At 35.0% G+C, this 21,080-nt stretch overlaps 1 protein-coding gene across 6 annotated transcripts in view; it reads right to left on the bottom strand.

Annotated features, from left to right (window-relative positions):
- Window positions 1–21,080, bottom strand: part of ENPP2 (ectonucleotide pyrophosphatase/phosphodiesterase 2) — a 174,273-nt gene that overhangs the window by 94,139 nt on the left and 59,054 nt on the right. For 4 of the 6 annotated variants that reach the window (XM_074266551.1, XM_074266553.1, XM_074266552.1 and 1 more), the window contains exons 3-8: window positions 19,689–19,844; window positions 9,944–10,069; window positions 7,333–7,393; window positions 4,363–4,460; window positions 3,917–3,996; window positions 2,839–2,958 (exon numbers count right to left, since the gene is read on the bottom strand). In XM_074266551.1, the coding sequence (XP_074122652.1) occupies window positions 2,839–2,958; window positions 3,917–3,996; window positions 4,363–4,460; window positions 7,333–7,393; window positions 9,944–10,069; window positions 19,689–19,844 (641 nt within the window). The remainder of the gene's footprint in view (window positions 1–2,838; window positions 2,959–3,916; window positions 3,997–4,362; window positions 4,461–7,332; window positions 7,394–9,943; window positions 10,070–19,688; window positions 19,845–21,080) is intronic. The other 2 variants (XM_074266554.1, XM_074266555.1) reach the window with 1 other exon arrangement.

The following is a 21,080-nucleotide window of genomic DNA, read 5'->3' as shown; positions in this document are numbered from 1 at the left end:
GGCAGGAGTGAATCCATGATGATCAGTGCTTAATGAATGAGAGAGCAGATCACATGACTTTAGTTTTAGGAAAAGTACTTTGGCAGTTATGTGGAAGATTGATTGGAGAAGGCAGAAAATAGAAGATAGGAACTAATTTAGGAGGGCATTGCAATAGACTAGATGTGATATTAAAAGGCCAGAAGCAGGATGGTGGCTGTTTGAGTGAAGAAAATGGGATAAATTCAATAGATGCCATGTAGATGTGTGATAAATTGTTTCTCATTAAAATAGTTACATGTATCCCAAAGCAATGAGAAAAGAATTTATCAAAAGCCAAATAGACACCCTGTACTTCAATTTCAAGCAGCTAGGTAGCACAATGATACAACTACTCCAGTATCTTTACCAAGAAAACCCAAATGGAGTCATGAAGAGTTAGACACAGCAGCAGCAGCAGTAACAACAACTTCTATTTTTACTTTCCATTTTGTTAATTAAAAAAAAAATCTGGATACAGGGGAGAAATAATATTTTCCTAATCTAAAATCAAGTTAGGGACCTCTTTATAACATTTAAACTTTATGAAGAACTCTTTCACTCTAAGAGAGGTATTTTAATAGAAAAACCTTGAAATTATGTATCTCAGAATATTCTATGGATATGTCCCTTTTGTAGGATACACTTATTTTTGTTAATGATATCACTATTTTCCCAATCACCCAATTCCTGTGCATGGCATCAACTGAAGAATCACAGAATCTATTGGAGTTAGAAGGGAAATCAAAAGTCAGCTACTCCAACTTATATATACCCAACCAAGAATCCCCTACACAACATAGCTAACAAGTGATCATTAAGCCATAGTTCAAAGACTTCTAAAGAGTGGAAACCCACTACCTTCTGGAGAAACTTATTCTACTTTGGAACAACTCTACTTGGTGGCAAATTTCCTCGCATCAAGTTATCCACTTTGGCAACTTATATTTACTGCTTTCTTTGAAGACAAGTATAGCAATTCTAAATCTTTTTAAATACATAAAGACAACTATTGAGGTAGTATGATTCAATGGGAATGGGTAGGAGAGAGAGGAAGGAAAAAGAATAAACACAAACACCCACTAGGTGCCAGGTTTAGATGTTTACTAGTTGTGTGACCCTGGGCAATTCACTTGATTTTATTTACCTTAATTTTCTCATCTATAAAATGAGCCAGAAAAGGAAGTGGCAAACCATTCTAGTATCTTTGCCAAGAAAATTCCCAAAAGGGATCATGAAGAGTTGGATATGACTTAAAACAACTAAACAACAACAATAACAACAACAAAACATGTGCCTGGCACTATACTAAGTGCTTTGCAAATATCATTTCATTTGATGCTCACAAGAATCTTGATAAGTGCTATTATTATCCCCATTTTTCAGTTCTCTAAACTGAGGCAAAGATAAATGAATTGCCTAGATTCATATAGCTAGTAAGTATCTGAGGCTGACTTTGAACGCCTGCTGACTCTAAGCCCACAATCCTCTAATCACTGCACCACCCAGCTGAATTTAGAATAGGAGGATCTTGGTTTAAATCTCAGTCCTGCCAATGGCTACCTGAAGGACTCTAGCCAATTTATTTAGCCTCTTTGAGTCTCACTTTCCTCATCTATAAATTATAATTGAATTAGGTGACCTCTAACATCCTTTCCAGTTGTAAATCTATGATCCTAAGTGTTTTGAAATTTTCTTCAAAATGTCTATTAAATCTTTTTCTATCTCCCTTAACCTTATCATTCCACAGCTATTACCATAATTCAGTCCCAACTCAACCCTGATTTATTACAGTGGTACACAGAATTTCTGTCTAAATTTGTCTATTCCATTATTATATAAGCCCTTTGAGAGTAGAGAATATCATTTTTTAATATCTATCTCTCTTGCATATTATAGAACTAAATAAAGACATAATCATTTGATCAAAATGATGGACAGAAACAACTACACCCAGAGAAGGAACACTGGGAAGTGAATGTAAATTGTTAGCACTACTGTCTATCTACCCAGGTTACTTATACCTTCAGAATCTAATACTTAACATGCAACAAGAAAATTGTATTTACACACATATATTGTATCTAGATTATACTGTAACACATGTAAAATGTATGGGATTGCCTGTCATCTAGGGGAGGGAGTAAAGGGAGGGAGGGGAAAATTTGGAAAAATGATTACAAGGGATAATGTTATAAAAAAAATTACTCATGCATATATACTGTCAAAAAAATTTATAATAAAGTGACTTTGTTTTCAAAAATAATAATAATAATAATAATAATAATTTGATCAAACAGGTCTGTTCCATAAATGTTTGTTAAATAAATGCTTGGCTAAATCAGAATTTAATTATGTCAATCTAACCTTTTAGTGATTACTTTATGCTTCCTAATTTAACTGAACAAAAAAATAAATATTAACTCAATGATTTACAAGAAGCAAAGGCCTAAACAAACAGAAAAAAGTACTCACAGAGTAACATCTGGGTGTTTATTACTCCAAAGGAACATGGAGCAGTGGAAGAGGGAGATCTAGGATTAATCAAATTCTATCTCTGACCTACACTTTGGCATAATCAAGAATAAGTAACTTTACTAATGCTTCACATAGTGCCACTGTGTAGGAGCTTAATAATTACTTATCAGTTGGTTGATTAGCCACTCAATACCTCATACTTAGTACCTCTAAGACCATAAATTACAGATGGGTTGCCAATCCCGAGAGGATGTTTCAGTGGGATTTCTCAAAATTATGAAAAACACTGGTGTGAGCCAAAGAAAATCAAAATTTCTAAAGCACAAAAAAACTCAAACTTACTGGTTGGCCTCCCCACCATCTGTGATTAAATTTCTCTCGTCCTCGAAGGTGGAAAGTAGCATCAAATACAGGATCATACATTGAATTGCCAACAATTCCATGTGATTCAGGGTAAAGCCCCTATGAAAAAAAGAAAATTTATTAATACAATTTCATCAATATGCAAAAAAGTCAGGAACAATTCTAGTCCAAGGGTTACTATTTTATAAAATTGTATTGTGTGTATGTGGGTGTTTATATTTATACAGTCAAATATATTCATATACATATGTACATATAATACACATCTATACACATATACATGTGTATATGTATATAGCTGTATATACTTACATATTAGTATATGTATATATACACACCCATACATATATGTATATATTTATATATCCATATTTATGGAGATATATCTATATAATATATATATGTATATAAATGTCTCAAATTACCTACTTATTGTACATGGGAAAATATTCATTCCCACTTGTAGAATAGTTATTTTAAACTATATTATAAATTTAAGAATGCAATGGTAATGCACTATCCATAGTCTTTATTGAAGAGGGTATTAATTATAAACAATGTGAAACCAGTGGACGAACATAAGCATTTTGATTTTTAGTTAGTTCTTAAACTTTGGAGCTTAGTTAACTATTCTTTTACTTCCTTTAATAGTATCTTCTCCCCTCTAACTATTGACTAACAAAATATAATTAAACTTCAAAGTCAGAGATCAAGCAACAGAGCTAAGTTTGAAAAACTGAATATTGTATTAATCCTAATTCAAATGACTTTTCACTAGCAACCTTTTTCTTTTTAACAAAGCAACACATTTGTTTAGTAAGGAATATATTTAAGGATTTTATCATTTAAAGTCAAAGTAAATGTCTTTTGTTAAGACTTTTTTTTAGTTTTTAAACTACCTCATTCTTGTGAATCAGATGGAATAATAAGGTTTGAAAACATACTAGCTTCTCTTTTGACACTATTTAGCAATTCTTTAAAAACATTTTTTCTTTAAATTATCTCAGTGTGATTCCTTCCTTTGAATATATTAAATATATCTTTGAAAAAAACTTACAGTTGCCAAGGTATATAAGTTTGGGAAAGTTTTTGTAGGGTAGACAGGTCTCATGTAAGGAGAATGTGTGCCACAAGATCCTGAAAATACAAGTGAAGATGTTAAAAATGGAAAAAGCATTCAATAAGAACATGGGGACAATTCTCATTTGCATATTCTCTAAAAAGGCTTTTTTTTTTTTTTTTTTTTTTTTTTTTTTTTTTTTTTACAAACTGTCTTATGGAACTACTAAGAATTAGCATGTGCTATTTCTACTTTATCACATTTTTGTGAATTTTCATTTCTTTTATAGTTACTCATATCACAAGATATCAAAGTCAAGATATCTGTATTGTACAAATACAGATCAAGAAGAATTCTATCCATACACCTAAAGGGTCAGTAGGAAATTAAATTAACACATAGGCCACAGGTGGCAAGTGTGAAGATATAGGGAAATTTCTTACGTAGTTTTTCAATGTTAGGCATGACCTTGCTCCCTTTCTTCATGTAGGATGCACGGAAGCCATCCACGGAGAAGATAATTAACGGAGGGCGAGTAAACCTTTCAAGAACAAAACAGTTTGTGTTAGTAAACTGATCTCCATCTTTTTTCATTACGTACAAGAAATGTACATTACAAGAGAGGCTGAGATAGAAAACCAAGAAGGGACTTCAAGAGATCATTTATACCCTAACTCCTTATTTTAAGGCAGTACAAGGAGAAAGGCTGCATTTAGAGGAACTGGCCTTGAATCCAGGGACTGTTATGTACTGTCTCTGGGATGCTGGACAAGACTTCTCTGAGCCTCAAAAGGGCTTGGATCAGAGGACTTCAAAAGTCCTTTCCAAATCTATGACCTATATTTCACACATGAAGCATTCATTCTCAAAGAAATTAAGAGTTTTGCTCTTTCCCTTACATCTAACTGGAAAAGGGTCTTAATTGCCCATAAATTATGTCTTTACAAGAACTATAATGACAATAACAAACAAGCTATTTTATCTCAGGAAACCATAACAATGACCCAAGAGAAAACCTAATATTTAAATAATTTTAAATTTTAGATGAATTGAAGACTACCTTAAAAATAACTGGGGTGTTTACATGGATGGGTCAGGACTGCCAAAAAAGCAAACCATCCCAATGGGGGAATTCCAAAGAATACCCAGACTCCTTCAAAAACAAAAAAGAAAAAAGTACATTTGTACTGCCATGCAAAAGATTACAGGAACAAGCTGGCTTCAGAGTCAGGAAGGTCTAAATTTAAGTCCAGCCTCTCATACATACTGACTGTATGATGTTGGGCCAGTCATCTAATCTTGCAGTTATTGTTCTTTAGTTTTTCAATCATTTCTGACTCTCTGCAACTCCTTTTGAGTTTTTCTTGATAAAGATACTGGAGTAGTTTGCCATTTCTTTTTTCTACTCATTTAACAGATGAAGAAACTGAGGCAAATAGAATTAAGTGATTTGCTCAGGGTCATATAGCTATTTGCTTTAAGGTTTATAAAGTGCTCATTTAATTGTTAGATGGTCTTCAAGAATTATTCTGAACAAAACAAAGCAAAAAAAAAAATTTTTTTTAAACCTCCTTACCATAGATAGCCAAACAAGTGCTAACTCTCTCCAAGTTAGCTAGATTGGTTCTTGGACAACAAGCATACACAGGACATTGTTAGGCCAGTACACAAAGTCATTATTCCTCCATGGTATTAGCCAGAACTTTTGTTTCACTAGCTTAGCATTCAAGAACCCAAGGTCACAATCATATTTCAAGAACTCCCCCCAAAATCCCACAACGAAGTACACATCATTCCCTAATGTTCATAAAATAAACATAGCAACCAAGTTTCTCAACTGTGGGCTCTGGGCCTAAAATACATTTAGAAAAATTGTCACAAGTTTCCAAAGTTAGCCCATCAATAAACAATGTTATCATTAATAATAATGAGTAATGAGATAATAGTAATGAGAATAATGAATAAACAAAAAAGGCTTTTATGGAGTTAGGGAAACCTGTGATCAGGCCCTGTTTTACCAGCTGTGTGGCCCTGTGCAAGTCACTTAGGGTCTTAGTGATCCATGACATTATCTAGGAGTATGAGCTACAGGATAATTATTGACTTGTATGCATTTCCTTGCATAGAGTTTTCTATATGCCTGAAATCACAGATGGAAACAAAATCATAATACCCGGTTATCTAGAAGTTTTAAAATCTGCAAAAAGACTTTCATAATAATTATTCTGTGAGGTGACTAATGTGCATGTTATTATCCCACATTTTACAGATGAGGAAATTAAGACTGGAATTAAATGATTTGTCCCTGGTCCTACAGCTAGTAGGTATTCAAGCTGGAATTTGAATTCCAGGTCTCCCAACTTTATGCCCAACATCCTTTTAACTTTTCCATGTTGCCTCTATTTATTAACCACCTTATAACATATAAGGCAATATGCTAAGGTATGATATTATTACAGTGCCTGTACAATTGCCATGGTGTTCATTTAGAGAAGCAGTAATAGTGCTATGCTAATCATATTCAAGCAAAGTGGATAATCAAAATCTGGAAGTTCAGAGACAATAATGCCTCAGTAGTCCAGGGAGAACTGAATGTACCTAATTGCAACTCTCCTCTTGTAAGTAGAGCTTCAACTCTTCAAAGGGGATCACTGCAAAATCACCACCAAGAAAAAAATACTGAAGTATTGTTGCCCAAAGATCTCCTATAAAATTAGTTAACATGGAACATGGTAGATATAGGTGATATGGTGGAAAGACGGATTAAAAGTTAATGAAAACCAAAGTTAAAATCCTGTTGCAAATATTTACTAAATGGGTGACCTTGGATAACAAGTCTGTCAGCCTCACTTTCCTAGCATCTGTCAGCCTCAGTTTCCTCATCTGTAAAATGAAGAATTGCTGTAAAGATCAAGCATATGTAAGTTGTGAAGAAAAAAAAAAATATATATATATATATATGTAAAGTGCTTTGCAAACCTAAAAGCATCAACATTATCACTGTTATTAATATTTTCAGAAGACAGCAAGAAAACTAATAATTTCATAAAATGAGCATAGATTTTAACCTTTGAGTAGTTCATTATTATTCTCCTGTAGTCAAACTCAAGGGTATTTCATAAATTCAAAGTCTTTAGAGTTGAATAGGATATTACAGGTTATTGAGTCCAAATTCTTCATTTTACCAAAGACAAAATTAAGACCCAGAGTGGTAAAGGGAATTCTCCAAAGTCATATAGAGTCAAAATTCCAAACCAGATCTCAAGAATCCAAAAGAGGTGTGTTCTTTATTTGTATACCCCTAACCATTTACCTTGAGCTTCACAATCTCTATTAATCCATCTATTTGCTTTATCAATATTTTTAACAGGTACTTCAAACATATCCTAAACATATTCTTAAATTGCACTTACCCTGCAGGGCATTCTGGTGCCTTTATTTCTTCACAATCATCATCCACCCAGTGGGACTCTCCTATAAGGAGAAATGGAGTACTTTATGGTGAACCTAGATAACCATTCCATCCAGAGTCTAAAATGAGCAATTCCAAAACCTATAATCTATTTTGCTATTAGACAGGTGTAACTCATCTAAAAATGTCCATGATACCTAGCCAGTGCCTGAGTTTGAGGATGTCAGAGTATAGACATGATATAGAATGTCCCAGGAGATGTGAATCTAAGAGCTCCTCTCAGTCCTGAATGATACATGAATAAGCATTTAAGAAAGTTATGGAATCAAAGGAAAGGTGGATCACAGATTTAAAGCTAGAAAAGACATGGGAGCTCCAGTACAAATCACTCATGCTATAGATAAGGAAATTGAGACCAAGAGAAGGTGGCCATGATTATGCACCTAATTCATAACTTCTAGAGCCTCTGATTTCAGGCCCCAGCTCTTTTTATGATAATGCGACTTATATCAATGATGAATAAGCTGCTAATATCTAGGGATAATAGTTTTCCATTCCCTCAGGAGAAAAAGAAAAGATTTTTAAAAATCTGTTGTTGTTGCCATGATTTCCCTCTTTTCTGCAACTGTGCATGCTGTTATAAGCAGGAATGTGGGACGATGCATGGCATCCCAAGCCTGGAGTCTGGAAGACCTAAGTTCATTCAAATCCAGCCTCAGACACTTAGTAGTTGTAAGAATATGAGTAAGTCACTTAACCCTATCTGTCTCAGTTTTTTCATTTGTAAAATGATCTAGAGAAGGAAATAGAAATCACTCCATGAGCTCTGCCAAGAAAACTCCAAATGGGGTTGCAAACAATCAGAAATGATTGAAGTGACTGAACAACAATAGCAAAAATGCATTAATTATAAAGATGCTATGGTTATTTTATAAAGGTTAGGCACCAGGTACACAGATACAAAATCAATACAGCCACTGTCTTCATTTGGAATCAGAAACCTAGATTCAAATCCCAGCCCTATCCTATTACTTAGGCACCTAAGGCCCCCCCCTCCAAGTCTCAGTTTCCTTGTCTATAACATGAGGATATTGAACTAAATTTTATAATCCAATGAAAGCATGGTCTGGATCAGAAAATGGAATTAATATTATTATTGTTATATTTGTACCTGTTACAGGTACAGCTGATTCTCACAACATAAGTCCTGTGAGGGATTAAGCACCCTTCACAGAGAAGTGCCTCTTTCAAAGTCACACAGCCTTCTCACTCTAACCCTAGTGCTCTCTTCTCTGTGCTATACCAGGCCTGTTGCCTAAATCTGGGAGCAGAAATCTAAAAAAAAAAAAAAAAAAAAAAATTTCCCTTTAACTCTAGATCCCACCCCCACTGACTATCCAGGGAAGGACTCAGATGAACAGATATTTTTCTCTGCAGAAAACAAAATGTATCAAAAGCTGTCTGTCTTATACCACTTTTCTAAGGGCAAACAAAATCACATGTCCAGTGCTGAAGGAAAAGTTTGTGACCAACCTTTGAGAAAAACTGTTCCTATGTAAAGAGTTTCCTTGTAAACCTGCCAGGGTCAGTGAGAACTTAGCTATTGACGACAGGTCTGAAGATTGTGTACCTTGAAATAAGGTAGACCTTTAAAACACATCTAATATTAATGGAGCACTCTTCCTGCTCTCAAAGAAGGCACTCAATGTGATATTCAGAATATCCATGACTGTTGGCAAGAGTATAGTCCCCACAGATACAGATTCTGCTAAATCCTACATCCCTTCAGGAGACAGTTTTCATCAACTGGATGTCCAAAAGGGAAAAAAAAAAAAAAAAGAAATTGTCACATGGCAGTCAGCTCATCCTGGTGATGGGCCTCTCTAGTTTATCTGAACTGGTCTCAGGTGACAGCATTCCCATCCCCATCCTTGAAGTCTTCCCAGTTAGTATCTAAGCTCAAACTCTGAAGGAGGATGAGAGTAAATATTCATAGAGGCAAAGAAGTAACAGAGAAGTAGAGCTGGACTTAGAAAGAGGGTCTCACATACCCTAGTCATCTCCTCCAAGAAAACTACAAAATTAGTTCACTTGGAATAGGAAGAGAAGGGAGGGATGGATGCTTGCTGTTTTTCAATGTGTTGCCAAAAGAGCACTTAACAATATTAATTGGCATTTCTTTAGCACCTTCAAATTTACAAAAGTGCTTTACATATTAATGGTCCTTATAAGAAGCTGTGAGATATGGAACACAAATATTATTATTATCCCCTTTTACAAATGAGAAGATCAATGCTCCAAAAATTCAAATGACTTGCCCTTGATCATACAGCTATTAAGCATTTGAAGTGTAATTCATCCAGGTCTTGGTTTCTTTTAAGTCTAGATTTTTTTTTCCACTCAATCCTCCTGTCTTGTGTTTATGGATACATAATTATTAGATTCTATTTTATATCCCCTTCATTCCATACTGGCAAAATAGAGAGAAGTGGTTATTTCTCTTCAAATTCCCAAACTTGCATCCAAGGCAATAAAATTCATTAACTTTTGGATTATATCCAGCTTATGTTTTCTCCAATCTGAAGATGTCCCAGAGAAAGAAAAGTGCATACCTTTACAAATGACTTGGTAATTGGTACAACAGTCTCCTCTGGCCAAGCAGTCCTCTGAGCAATGACAAGCATTGTCTTCATTTCTTACTTCTCCACATCTGTCCTTAGTGCATTCCCAGCCCCGGGCTGAAAGAGACAAAATAAGGATTTTTTTCAAAACTTCTTTTGAATCAGGTGAAGAGAGAACACTAATGGTGTGCAGAGATAGCCAAAGGAACTCAAGACATTTAGAGAAATCAGTGAAAACATCACATAATTTTGCCCATTCTTGATGTTTGGGGTGGGTTTCTGCCCATGTGATTTTAAGAGAACTTCTTAATCAGATTTATAATTTTTCTAAAACAAAAATCTATCAGAATGAAGTGAGACTCATTTGAAAAAGTAGATAATTATTGGTGAAAATATCTTATCCTTTCTTGAGTGGCTCTAAAGTAGCAAATGGAAAGGTAAAGCAGTGAACATATGGAAAATAATTGGTAGTGAAAAGGTCATGGTGTCATGGTATAGATAATATGTTTATCTTGATTTATCCATTTTCATGTGCATACCTATTGAAACTTAATGAGCTTGATTTACATACAAAATATGAGGTGATTCCTAAGACCTTCTCTAAAAAGAACAGAAAAAGTTTTAATATCCTAAATTTTAGCAAATTCATTAGCAAGCTCCTCTCTTCCTGTTCAAATGGCCTCATATTGACTTTTCTGTACATATGCCCTTCTTGTTTTCAGTCATGTGATTCTTCATAACACCTTTTGGGCTTTTCACGGCAAAACTACTGGAATAGTTTGCCATTCCATCCAGTTCATTGTACAGATGAGGAACCCGAGGCAAATGGAGTTAAGTGACTTTCTCAGAGTCACACAATTAGTGTCTGAGACCAGATTTGATGACTCTTCTTGACTCCAGGTCCGGCATTCTATGCACTAAGTCATCCCGCTGCCCTGTCCTAACTACTTCTAAAAAATACAAGCTCCTAGAAGTTGGAAATAGTTGTGTTTTTGACTCTTTGTTACTAGCATCTACTGTCTGAAGCAATTCAACAGGGATTCATTCTGTGATTTCATTGGTGTAGGCCCCATAAGGAAACTCCTTGTACCAATGAAGTTGGGATCTTCTCTACAAGTAGTTGTTGGCCCTCACCTAGGGACTCCACCACCAAACTTTAAGCATTTTCACCATTTCTTCCCCACATCAGTAAAGCTCTCCCTCTTCATCTCTCTCCCTCCTGGCTTTTCTAGCTTCCTCTAAGTCCCAGCCAAAATTTCACCTTCCACAGAAAACCTCTTCTGATTCCCCTTCATACTAATGACTTCCCTCTCCTGATTATCCATAATCCATGATTATCTCAATTTTGTTTTCTATAGTTGTTTGCATGAGGTTTCCTCCCTTTAATTGTGGGCTTCTCAGTGAGCAGGAACTATCGTTTGCTTTTTTGGTTTGGTTTAGTTTGGTTTTGTATCCTCAGAACTTAGTACAGTATCTGGCACATAGTAGGTACTTAAATCTTGTTTGTTTGACTTTCCCAGGGCATATAGCCAGGTCAGAAGGAAAATTTGAACTCAGGTCCAGCTGATTCCAAGGTCAATTTCTATTCTGTCTGAACTCTATATATTCTTTAAATTTTAAAATTTATGTATAGTCCAATGTCATCCAGAAGAAGGTGACCAGAATGACAAGTGGCTACTATTGAAGACAAGCTGAATGAAATAAGAATGTTTAATCTGGAAAAGAGAAAAAGGGGAAGTAAATGATAGTTGTTTTCAAGTCTCTGAAGGGCTGTCATGGCAAAGAGAGACTAGACTTGTTCCAGTTTGCCCCAGAAGGCAAAATAAGGAGCAGTGGATAAAAGCCTGCAGACACAGATCTTGGCTCAATAGGAGGAAAAATTTTAAACAACGAGAGCTAGCCAAAAGTGGAATGAGATACCTCTAGAAAGAGTGAGGCCCCTAGCTAAAGATTTCTAAGCAAAAGCTGAATGACTGCTAATGGGGAAGATTGAAGAAGGAATTCTTTCTTGCCTGGGTTCACTTTAGACAGCCTCTCAAATGCTATGATTAGGTAAGATATCAAAGAAAATGTACAAGAATTAGGAATCAGAAAAAAAAAAAAAAAAAAAAAAAAAAAACAGATATGGGTCAAGACTCCACACTTAAAAGGTATCATCAGGACTGTACTAAAGCCAGCACAAGCCAGCTTCAATCAACTTGGGGGAAAGCCGATTGTTAAATTTTCAGTGTGAATACTGACACATCAGAAATCACCAAATTCTACAAATCGGAGTGTGATTTATTGTTTTATTGACTCTCTATCCATAAGAAATTGTTAGAGAGAATGTTAATTAATTATTCAGATTAAATTGGAAATTGTTGTCCTGAATACATTTTTTTGAGGGGGGAAGCCACTTGTTAAACATTTACCAGCATTTTACGAGATATAATTCTGTATAAATCAATTAACCTCTCTGAGTCTCAGATTCCTCATATATAAAATAGGAATAGACTCAGAGCTAGAAGGGATAATGGTGGTCACCTACTCCTATCCCCTCATTTTAGAGATAGGGAAATTAAAGGCCAGAAAGGTTGAATGAATGCCCAGGAAACAATGCAACAAATAGAAGAGCTCAACTTTGAAAACAGGCCATCTGACCTCAAATCCAATGTACTTTCCATTGTTCTATACTGCTTCAAATGAGAGACATATGTGAAAGTGTTTTGTAACAGGAGGGAGGGAGGGAAAGTGGAAAGTGAAGGAAAGAAGGGAGAGGAAAATGGAAGAAGGAAGATAAGAAGACAAGATGAAAGAAGAAAGAAAGGAAGAAGCATTTATTAAGCACCTACTATGTGTCAGGCACTATTCTAACTGCTTTAAAATCATTTCATTTTTTTCCTCACAACAGTCCTATGAATTGGGTGCTATTAAGATCCTTGGGAACGGAGACAGACAATAGATAAGTGTCTTGTCCTACACAGCTAGTAAGTGTCTCAGTTTGCATTTGAACTCAGGTTATCCTAACTTCAGGCCTAGGATTCTATCTACAACGCTACTTAATCATCTCTAAAAACACTATATAAATGCTAGTGGTTACAATTCTAATTGCTCAGAGAGGACTAACACTTATATGAGGGTTTGCTGAGCCCTTTTCAGAGCTGCTCATTCATCTCCCTTTGGTGTCCACCTCTTACCCAAATCTCACCTGTGGTTCTGAGAAGCCCTAGCATGCACACTGGGCCACATCACAGTAAAACTGTCTCTCAGGTAGACTAAACCAGGTTGAGGCAACCAACAAAAAGCCTGTCCTTGAGTTAAAAATAAGTTTACATCAAGCGTGTAAAGATTTCCTCTGACTGAATGGGCAGATGGGAATGATTTGTTCCGTTGACCACGGAGTCAGCTAAATCAGGCAGTGTGGAGTGTTTAAATTTTGATCAAGCATTGAAGACTGCAGTCATACCACTGCATCCTGGATCTTCTTGACTTTCTTGACTCTAGACTATCCTGGCTCAAGAAAGAGTGAAGATGATAACTTTGGGCAAATCTGCCTCACTTAAATCCAATTCACTAACAAATTAAGATATCACCCAAATTGTCATTGGTCTTCTTCAAACATGAGGGACAAACAATAGCATTCTTAGAAATATAAAAGTAGCAGCAAACACCTAAATCCCTGTTCATTTCACTGAAATTTTATTATTTTTATGATGAAAATTCCAGATCTATATTTCCTAGTAGTGTGACAAAAATACTACCAAAGCATATAAGAATAGCTGGCTGAGTACCCAAGTTCAACTTTATCTAGAGGTTGTGTTCAAGAAAACAAAAATAAGAATTAATGTTCCATTCTAGGAAAATTATATTATAAACATAATATAAATAACAAACAAGTAATAAAAGATATACATATAATAAAATTATGTTAGAGTGTGATTTAATTTCAAGCCTTTTAATTTTATGTTCCCCAAATAGAAAAAATAAATGCAAAGTTGTCTCAGATTATACAATAAGAGTATTCCTAGGTCACTGGCAAATGATTTTTCTGTATTCTCAATTATTCAGGCATCATCAGAGATAGAAGCAATGATTCCAGATACATGTACCCTCCTCCTAATGCTACATCCTCTATCTTCCATGTGACTATAAGATTCATCATTGTCTATAAGAAAAACTTGGCCAACATTTTTAGTTTAACTAGGCCTAAGATCCATACTATTCTTTTTATTCATAACTTCCCTTCCTCTTCATCCTGTCTCTTCCTAACCACTTCTAGCAGATGGAATTTTTTCTTCTAGGACCTGGAATCCAAAGGCTGAGCCTAATCCACAATGGTAACCACTTGCACATATCTCCAACTCAAAGCTCATATTGTTGTATGTGACAATACCCCTCTACTTGGTCTGCCTGCCACAAATCTCTTCCCACCAATGTCTATCTTCCATTCAGCAGCAAAAGTGATTTTCCTAAAACATTGGTCCTGCTATATCATCCCCATATTCTGTACAATTCAGTGGCTCCCTGTCACCTCCATGATCAAATACAAAATACTCTGACATTCAAAGCTTTTTCACAACTTGTTTCCCCTCCCACTTTTCCAGTTCTTTTATAACTTACTTTCTGCCATATACTCTTTGACCTATTGATAATGGCCTCCTTGCTGTTTTTTTTTTAACAAGACATCCTATAATCTTGGCTCCAGATATTGTTTCTAGCTATTCTTCATGCCTAGACTGCTCCCCCTCCTCATTTCTATCCATTGACTTTCTTCAAATTTCAGCTAAAATTCCACCTTCTATGGGAAGCTTCTCAAAAAAAAAAAAAATCCTCCTAATTCCAATGTCTTCCCTCTGTTAATTATTTCCTATTAATCTTAATTTCTTTGAATATACAATTTTCCTTGCTTTTTCTCTCTCAGATTCTGAGTACCTTGAGGACAGTTGTTTTTAGCCTTTTTGTGTGTGTGTTTCCAGAGCTTAGTATGGTACCTAACACATAATAGGTGATTCATAAATGTTTATTGACAAAAGCCAAAATCACAAAATTAGGGATTTTTCCAAGCATGGAAAAAATTTCTATAGATAGGAAAACAGAAAAGTTTTAGCTTACAAGTATCAGCAGGTGACTAAAGATATAAAGGAATTGTTATGGGTGTTGCTATTCAGTCATATTGAACTCTTAATGAACATATTTGGGATTTTCTTGAAAAAAGGTACTGGAGTAGGTAGTCATTCCCTTCTCCAGCTCATTTTAGAGATGAGGAAACTGAGGCAAATAGAGTTAAGTGACTTGCTTAGGGTCACAAAGCTTGTAAGTGTCTGTGGTCATATTTAACTCATTTCCTCCTGACTCCAGCCCCAGCACTCCATCCACTATGCTACCTGGTTCCCCAATACAAAGGAGTAGTAGACTACAACTCCCAGGAGCCATAGGTTCTTGGCAGATATTCAATGATGTCCTACATTGCTACATTCAATTTTTAGCATATTCATTATGTAGTATCATAGCTAAGGAATTTCAGAGAAGGCCCCCTAGAAAAACAATAATTATGTTAAATAGGTTTGGGAAATCTATCCTGTAAGGAAATCCTAAGAAAACTACCAAATCACATTGCTGTAGGTTAGAGAAAAGAAAGCAGAGGTGGTAGAGAAGAAAATGAGTCATCCAAAAAAACAGGATTGGCTATGGGAAGCAGGTCTTCTGTTTCTAGTGATAATAGACCTAGAAGGAATAATAACAATATGAAGTTGAGTATATGAGAAAATTTTCTAATTTGTTCCACAGTTTTGTTCCCCATTCCAGTTACAAAGACTGTGAAATCTCCTTTTCTGGTGTTTTTTAGAATGGGATAGAGAACTACCTTTCTTAAATACTTAGAAAAAGTTTTGCCTAAGGACAGAGAATATTGACTAGATGCTCTCTCCAAAGTCCTTGTCCAGCTCTTGATTATAGGACAGTAAATGTGGGGGCAGGAGCAGAAAGAACCACAAAATAAATCAACATGTTGGAATTGTACCAGGGAAAATATGAGGGACTTCATCCACTAAAGTGTTGTCTTTCCATTCTCAGGGATGTCATTCAGAAACTTCTAAATTTTGTTTGTGCTGCTTCAAAACATGAGAATTTTTAAATTTTTATTAATAGCATTTTAGTTTCCCCCAATTACACATGAAAACAATCTTTAGCATTTATTTTCACAAGATTTTGTGTTCCAAATTTTTCTGCCTCCCTCCCTTCCCTACTCTTTTTTGAAGATGATAGGCAGTTTGATGTAACATATTTCCATATTAATCCATCATGAAAGAAGAAACAGAGTAAAAGAAAAAAAAATATGAGAAAGAATAAAAGGAAAAAGTATGCTTCAATCTATATTCAGGGCTATATAATGAATAATAATAATAATAATAATATATTACTCTACATTAATAATATTATTATAAATAATAATATTCTATAATAATAGAATATTAATCTATATTAATTCTTTTAAAACACTTCAATATATTTTTATTTATAATAGCTTTTTATTTTTCGAAATACATGCAAAGATAGGAGTTTCAACATTCGCCCTTACAAAACCTTGTGTTCCAAAATTTTCTTTCCTACCTTCCTACCTCTCTCTTCCCCCAAACAGCAAGTAATCCCTTATAGGTTAAACTTGTGCAATTCTTCTAAACATATTTCCACATTTATCATGATGTGCAAGAAAAATCAGATCAAAAGGGGGAAAAAAAATGAGGAAAAAAAACAAGCAAACTTACAATATCAATAACAATGAAAAAAGTAAAAAATACTATGCTGTGATCAATATTCAGTCTCCATAGTCCTCTCTCTGGATGCAGATGGCTCTGTCCATCAAGTCTACTGGAATTGTTTTGAATCACTTCATTGTTGAAAAGAGCTAAGTCCATCACAGCTGATCACCATGTAATCTTGATGCTGCTGTGTACAACATTCTCTTGGTTCTACTCACTTCACTTAGCATTAGTTCTTGTAAGTCTTTCCAGACTTTGCTGAAATCAATCTACTGATCATTTTTTATGGAATAATATGATTGTATTACATTATATACCATAGCTTATTCAACCATTCCTCAACTGATAAGCATCCACTCAATTTCCAGTTCCTTGCCACAAGAAGGACTACTACATTTTTGCACATGTGGGTTCTTTCCCCTTTTTTATGATCTCTTTGGGATATAAGCCCTATAGAGGCATTGCTGGATCAAAGGATATGCATAATTTGAAAGCTCTTTGGATATAGTTCCAAATTGCTCTCCAAAATTGTTGGATCAGTTTACAACTCCACTAAAAAATGTATTAGTGTCCCAGTTTCCCCACATACCCTGCAGTATTTATCATTATTTTTACTGTCATGTTAGCCAATCTAAGAGGAACCTCTGGATTGTTTTAATTTGAATTTCTTTAATCAATAGTGATTTAGAGTATATTTTCCTATGACTAGAAATGGCTTTAATGCATGTGACAATCATCTGTTCATATCCTTTGACCATTTATCAATTAGTAAATGGCTTGTATTCTTATAAATTTGAATCGATTCTTTATATAATTTAGAAGTTAGGCCTTTATCAGAAACATCAGTTTCTACTTTCCTTCTAATTTTGGCTACATTGGTTTTGCTTGTGCAAAACCTTTTAAATTTAATATAATCGAATTATTATTTATTATTAATTATTTAATTAATTAATTATTAATTAATATAATCAAAATTATCCACTTTGCATTTCATAGTTCTTTTTTGGTTATAAATTCCTTCCTTCTCCACAGATCTGAGAGGGAGACTACCCCTTAATGCTCCTTAATGGAACCAGACCATCAGTATCTTTATCTGGGTGTGGACAGCATTTCCTTCATGAGTCTTTTGTGTTTATCTTAGATGATTGTGTTGCTGAGAAGAGTGAGTCATTTGTAGTTGATTGTAACAGAATGTTGCTAATACTGTTTTCAATGTTTTCCTGTTTCTTCTCATTTCACTTTGCCTTAGTCTTTCCAGGATTTTCTGAAATCTGCTGGTTCATCATTTCTTATTGCATAATAGTATTACATTTATATAGCATAGCTTGTTCAGCCATTCCCTAATTGATGGGCATCCCCTTAGTTTCCAATATTTTGTCACTACAAATGACAACTCTTTATATTTTTTTTCCCTTTTTAAGCTTCTCCTGGGGTCTTGATACTGAAATCATTTTTTAAAATTTTGTTTAATCTTATGAAAGCTTGAAATTTATTGAATGACCAAATTTTTTTTTTTTAACTTAAAATATTATGTTTTAACTTCACTGGGTAGGTGATTCTTGTCTTACTCTTTGTCTTCTAGCATATCATGCTCCATGACCTCCAATCCTTTAATGCTGTTGCTGCTAAGTCTTGTGTAATCTTTAGTACAGCTCCTCACTAGTGATAGTGTCTGGCATAGACTTTGACCAGTGAGATGTTTCTGCATTTTCCCAGCACAAGTGTCTGTCCAGCCACTGGAGGCTGCTTGTTTCCCCCAGACTATGCTGAAAGTACATGAAGGTCTGGCCACTAGAGGTTGTCTGTTTGCCCAAAGCTACATAGAAGAATGTGGCTATGCTAAGGCACATGGGGAGTCCCAGTGTTGGTGTTTGCCTGCTCCACCACACTGAGGCTCAAGATCTCCCACTGGTTTGCTGAGGTAAAGCTTTCTGCTGGCTTGCTGAATGTTTCCTATTCTGTATTAAGTCCCCCTTTTACTCAAGCAAGATAGACCCTTCTAACAGATCTTCCAGGTTTTTGGACTAAAAATTTTTTCAGTCCATATTTTTGCTAGTTTCAGGATTTGTTTTAGGGTGTTGTTTTATAGTTGTTTGGAAGTGGATATAGAACAGTTATGACTATTTACTGCTTACTTTGTCATCTTAGCTCCCAGAAGTGAGAAATTATTTTTAAAAAGTAAGAATAATTTTACAGAGGAATACTTTGGAATGATAATCTGGAACATGATAGCAATGAAAAATACTGAAGTCTTTCTTATCTTTTGTCCTAGAGAAACAACCCATTCAATTGAAAACACTCATTTACAGCCCAGATTAGGCTGCCCATGAATAGTAGATTTTGGAGTAACTGTCAACTCTATACAGACTAGATGTTGATAAGATAAACATATCATTGCTGTATATATGATAAGTTGGAATAAGTCAGCCAACAAGCGCTAATTAAGTAGTTGTTATTATTAATTATGTACCAAAGTCTGTGCTAGGTGCTAAGGGTTTAAAGACAGAAACAAAAGAATATCTACTCTCAACAAGCTTATATTTAAATGGAAATAATGGAACAAAGGCAAGCTAAAGAGACAAGAAAAATAAAATATCTTAAATAATTTGATTTAGCTGTATGTTAAGATTGAAGATGAAGAAATAAGTATGCCAGCAATCAGAAATCAGTTTTCCTCTCTTTAAGCAAAGGTATAAAAGGAGATTGAATCTAAAAGGTGGGTCACCAGTGTCCTCAAAACCTAGCCAAGGAAGCAACATTTGCACAATATGGGAAGGACAAATTATTGTCTAGTTTTTGTTTTGAGGTTTTTCTTTTTAGCCAAATTGAAACACACAGATAATAATCATCATCAGAGCATAATTTAAAGGACAATAATACATGGAATCACCCAGATTCCTAGTTTAATTAGGCCAAAACAAGAGAGTGGAAGGGAGAACAGCAAGTTATAACTCATTCATTATTGGTAAAAGTAAGAAAGAAAACAATGGCTACTATACCTGTCTTTAAACAGTGATCATCAAAATCATAGCAGCAACTACCATAACTTTTGCACAGGTTGTCACACTGACAGTCCATGTCCTCACGTTCTTGGAGTTCAAAGCATCTGCCCTTGCAGGAATTAGAAGTGTTGGTCCTGGGAGCATCTGAAAGTACTGTATAAAATAAAGGTGGTTGGTATCATGTTACCACTGACCAGCAAGTGCTAATTCATAATGAACCTGTAGTTGTTTAATGCTCCATGATCATAATATGGACATCATTCTTCCAATGCCCATATGGACCAATTTATTTTATTCCTTTCCATTACCATAGAGAAAATCCAGAATCTCAACTAGCAGTCTTAAATGAGCACTGGTTAACAAAATAGGGACCAGAAAAGATAATAAATATAAGCCACTAGTACCTTTTCATTATCATCAATTAGTAGTTCGAGGTAAATAACACTATTTTCACATGTGAAATAGAGCAAGATAAGCATATACTAATATATACAAAACAAATCAAAATGAGAAATGCCAAACTGAGCCAATTAAGTCCCTGATTTCATTGGAAAGTTTTTAATGGGGGAGGGGGAAATAGGAAAAGGGAGGGAAGGCAAAGTTGAAACAGAAAACAGGAAACATCTGGAAAGAGAGAGTTGAACTAGAAGCCCCCTGAGGCTCCTTCCAGATCTTATATATTAAATATTCTATGTCTATATCTAGAACAGAAGCAGGAACCAGTCACAGTAAAAGATTTTTCATCATGATATGCTGTGGCTGAAGATTGAAATACTAGAGATCTGATTTGGCAAAGAACAAATCTTAGAAATGCTAGAATAGAAATCATTCTTTTTAAATTTTAATTGACTTTTTAAATTAAATTTTTAAAAATTTAATCACTGGTAGTAGAAAAAAATTTCTGTGAAAAGCTATACATAGAGCTAGACAAAATACCAACTTGAAAAATCATGAATGTAACAAATGACATTTTTGTGGATAAGAAGACTGAGGGGAGTTTTTCATCTTCTAGGTTCCATCAAATAGTTCTACTACCTGCCCTGGATCCTGTGCCTGGAGACACCCACTCTGGCTCTTGCTAATAAACACAACCAGTTCTATTGGATTAAAGAAATTCACTGGATGATAAGGAATAAAAAGACAGATGCCTGATTTGCTGTGAAGTGCTAACATACATGTATAAAAGCACCTATTAAAGGAGGAAAATATCAGATCTCCAGTGTCAAGATATATATGAGCTAGCATTGAAGGGCTACTGCTTCAGTCAAACTTAGACTTGGGAAAGACCTTAACTTTGAAAGGCCAAGGTTTCCCACTGTATCCAGAACCATCTCCAGTCATTCTGATCTATAAATTGCCCCTGAACCCACCTGACTCTGAAAGAGAAAG

This window comes from Sminthopsis crassicaudata, chromosome 1, assembly GCF_048593235.1.
Source record: "Sminthopsis crassicaudata isolate SCR6 chromosome 1, ASM4859323v1, whole genome shotgun sequence".
Taxonomy (NCBI): domain Eukaryota; kingdom Metazoa; phylum Chordata; class Mammalia; order Dasyuromorphia; family Dasyuridae; genus Sminthopsis; species Sminthopsis crassicaudata.
This window is presented reverse-complemented; position numbering and strand designations above follow the sequence as displayed.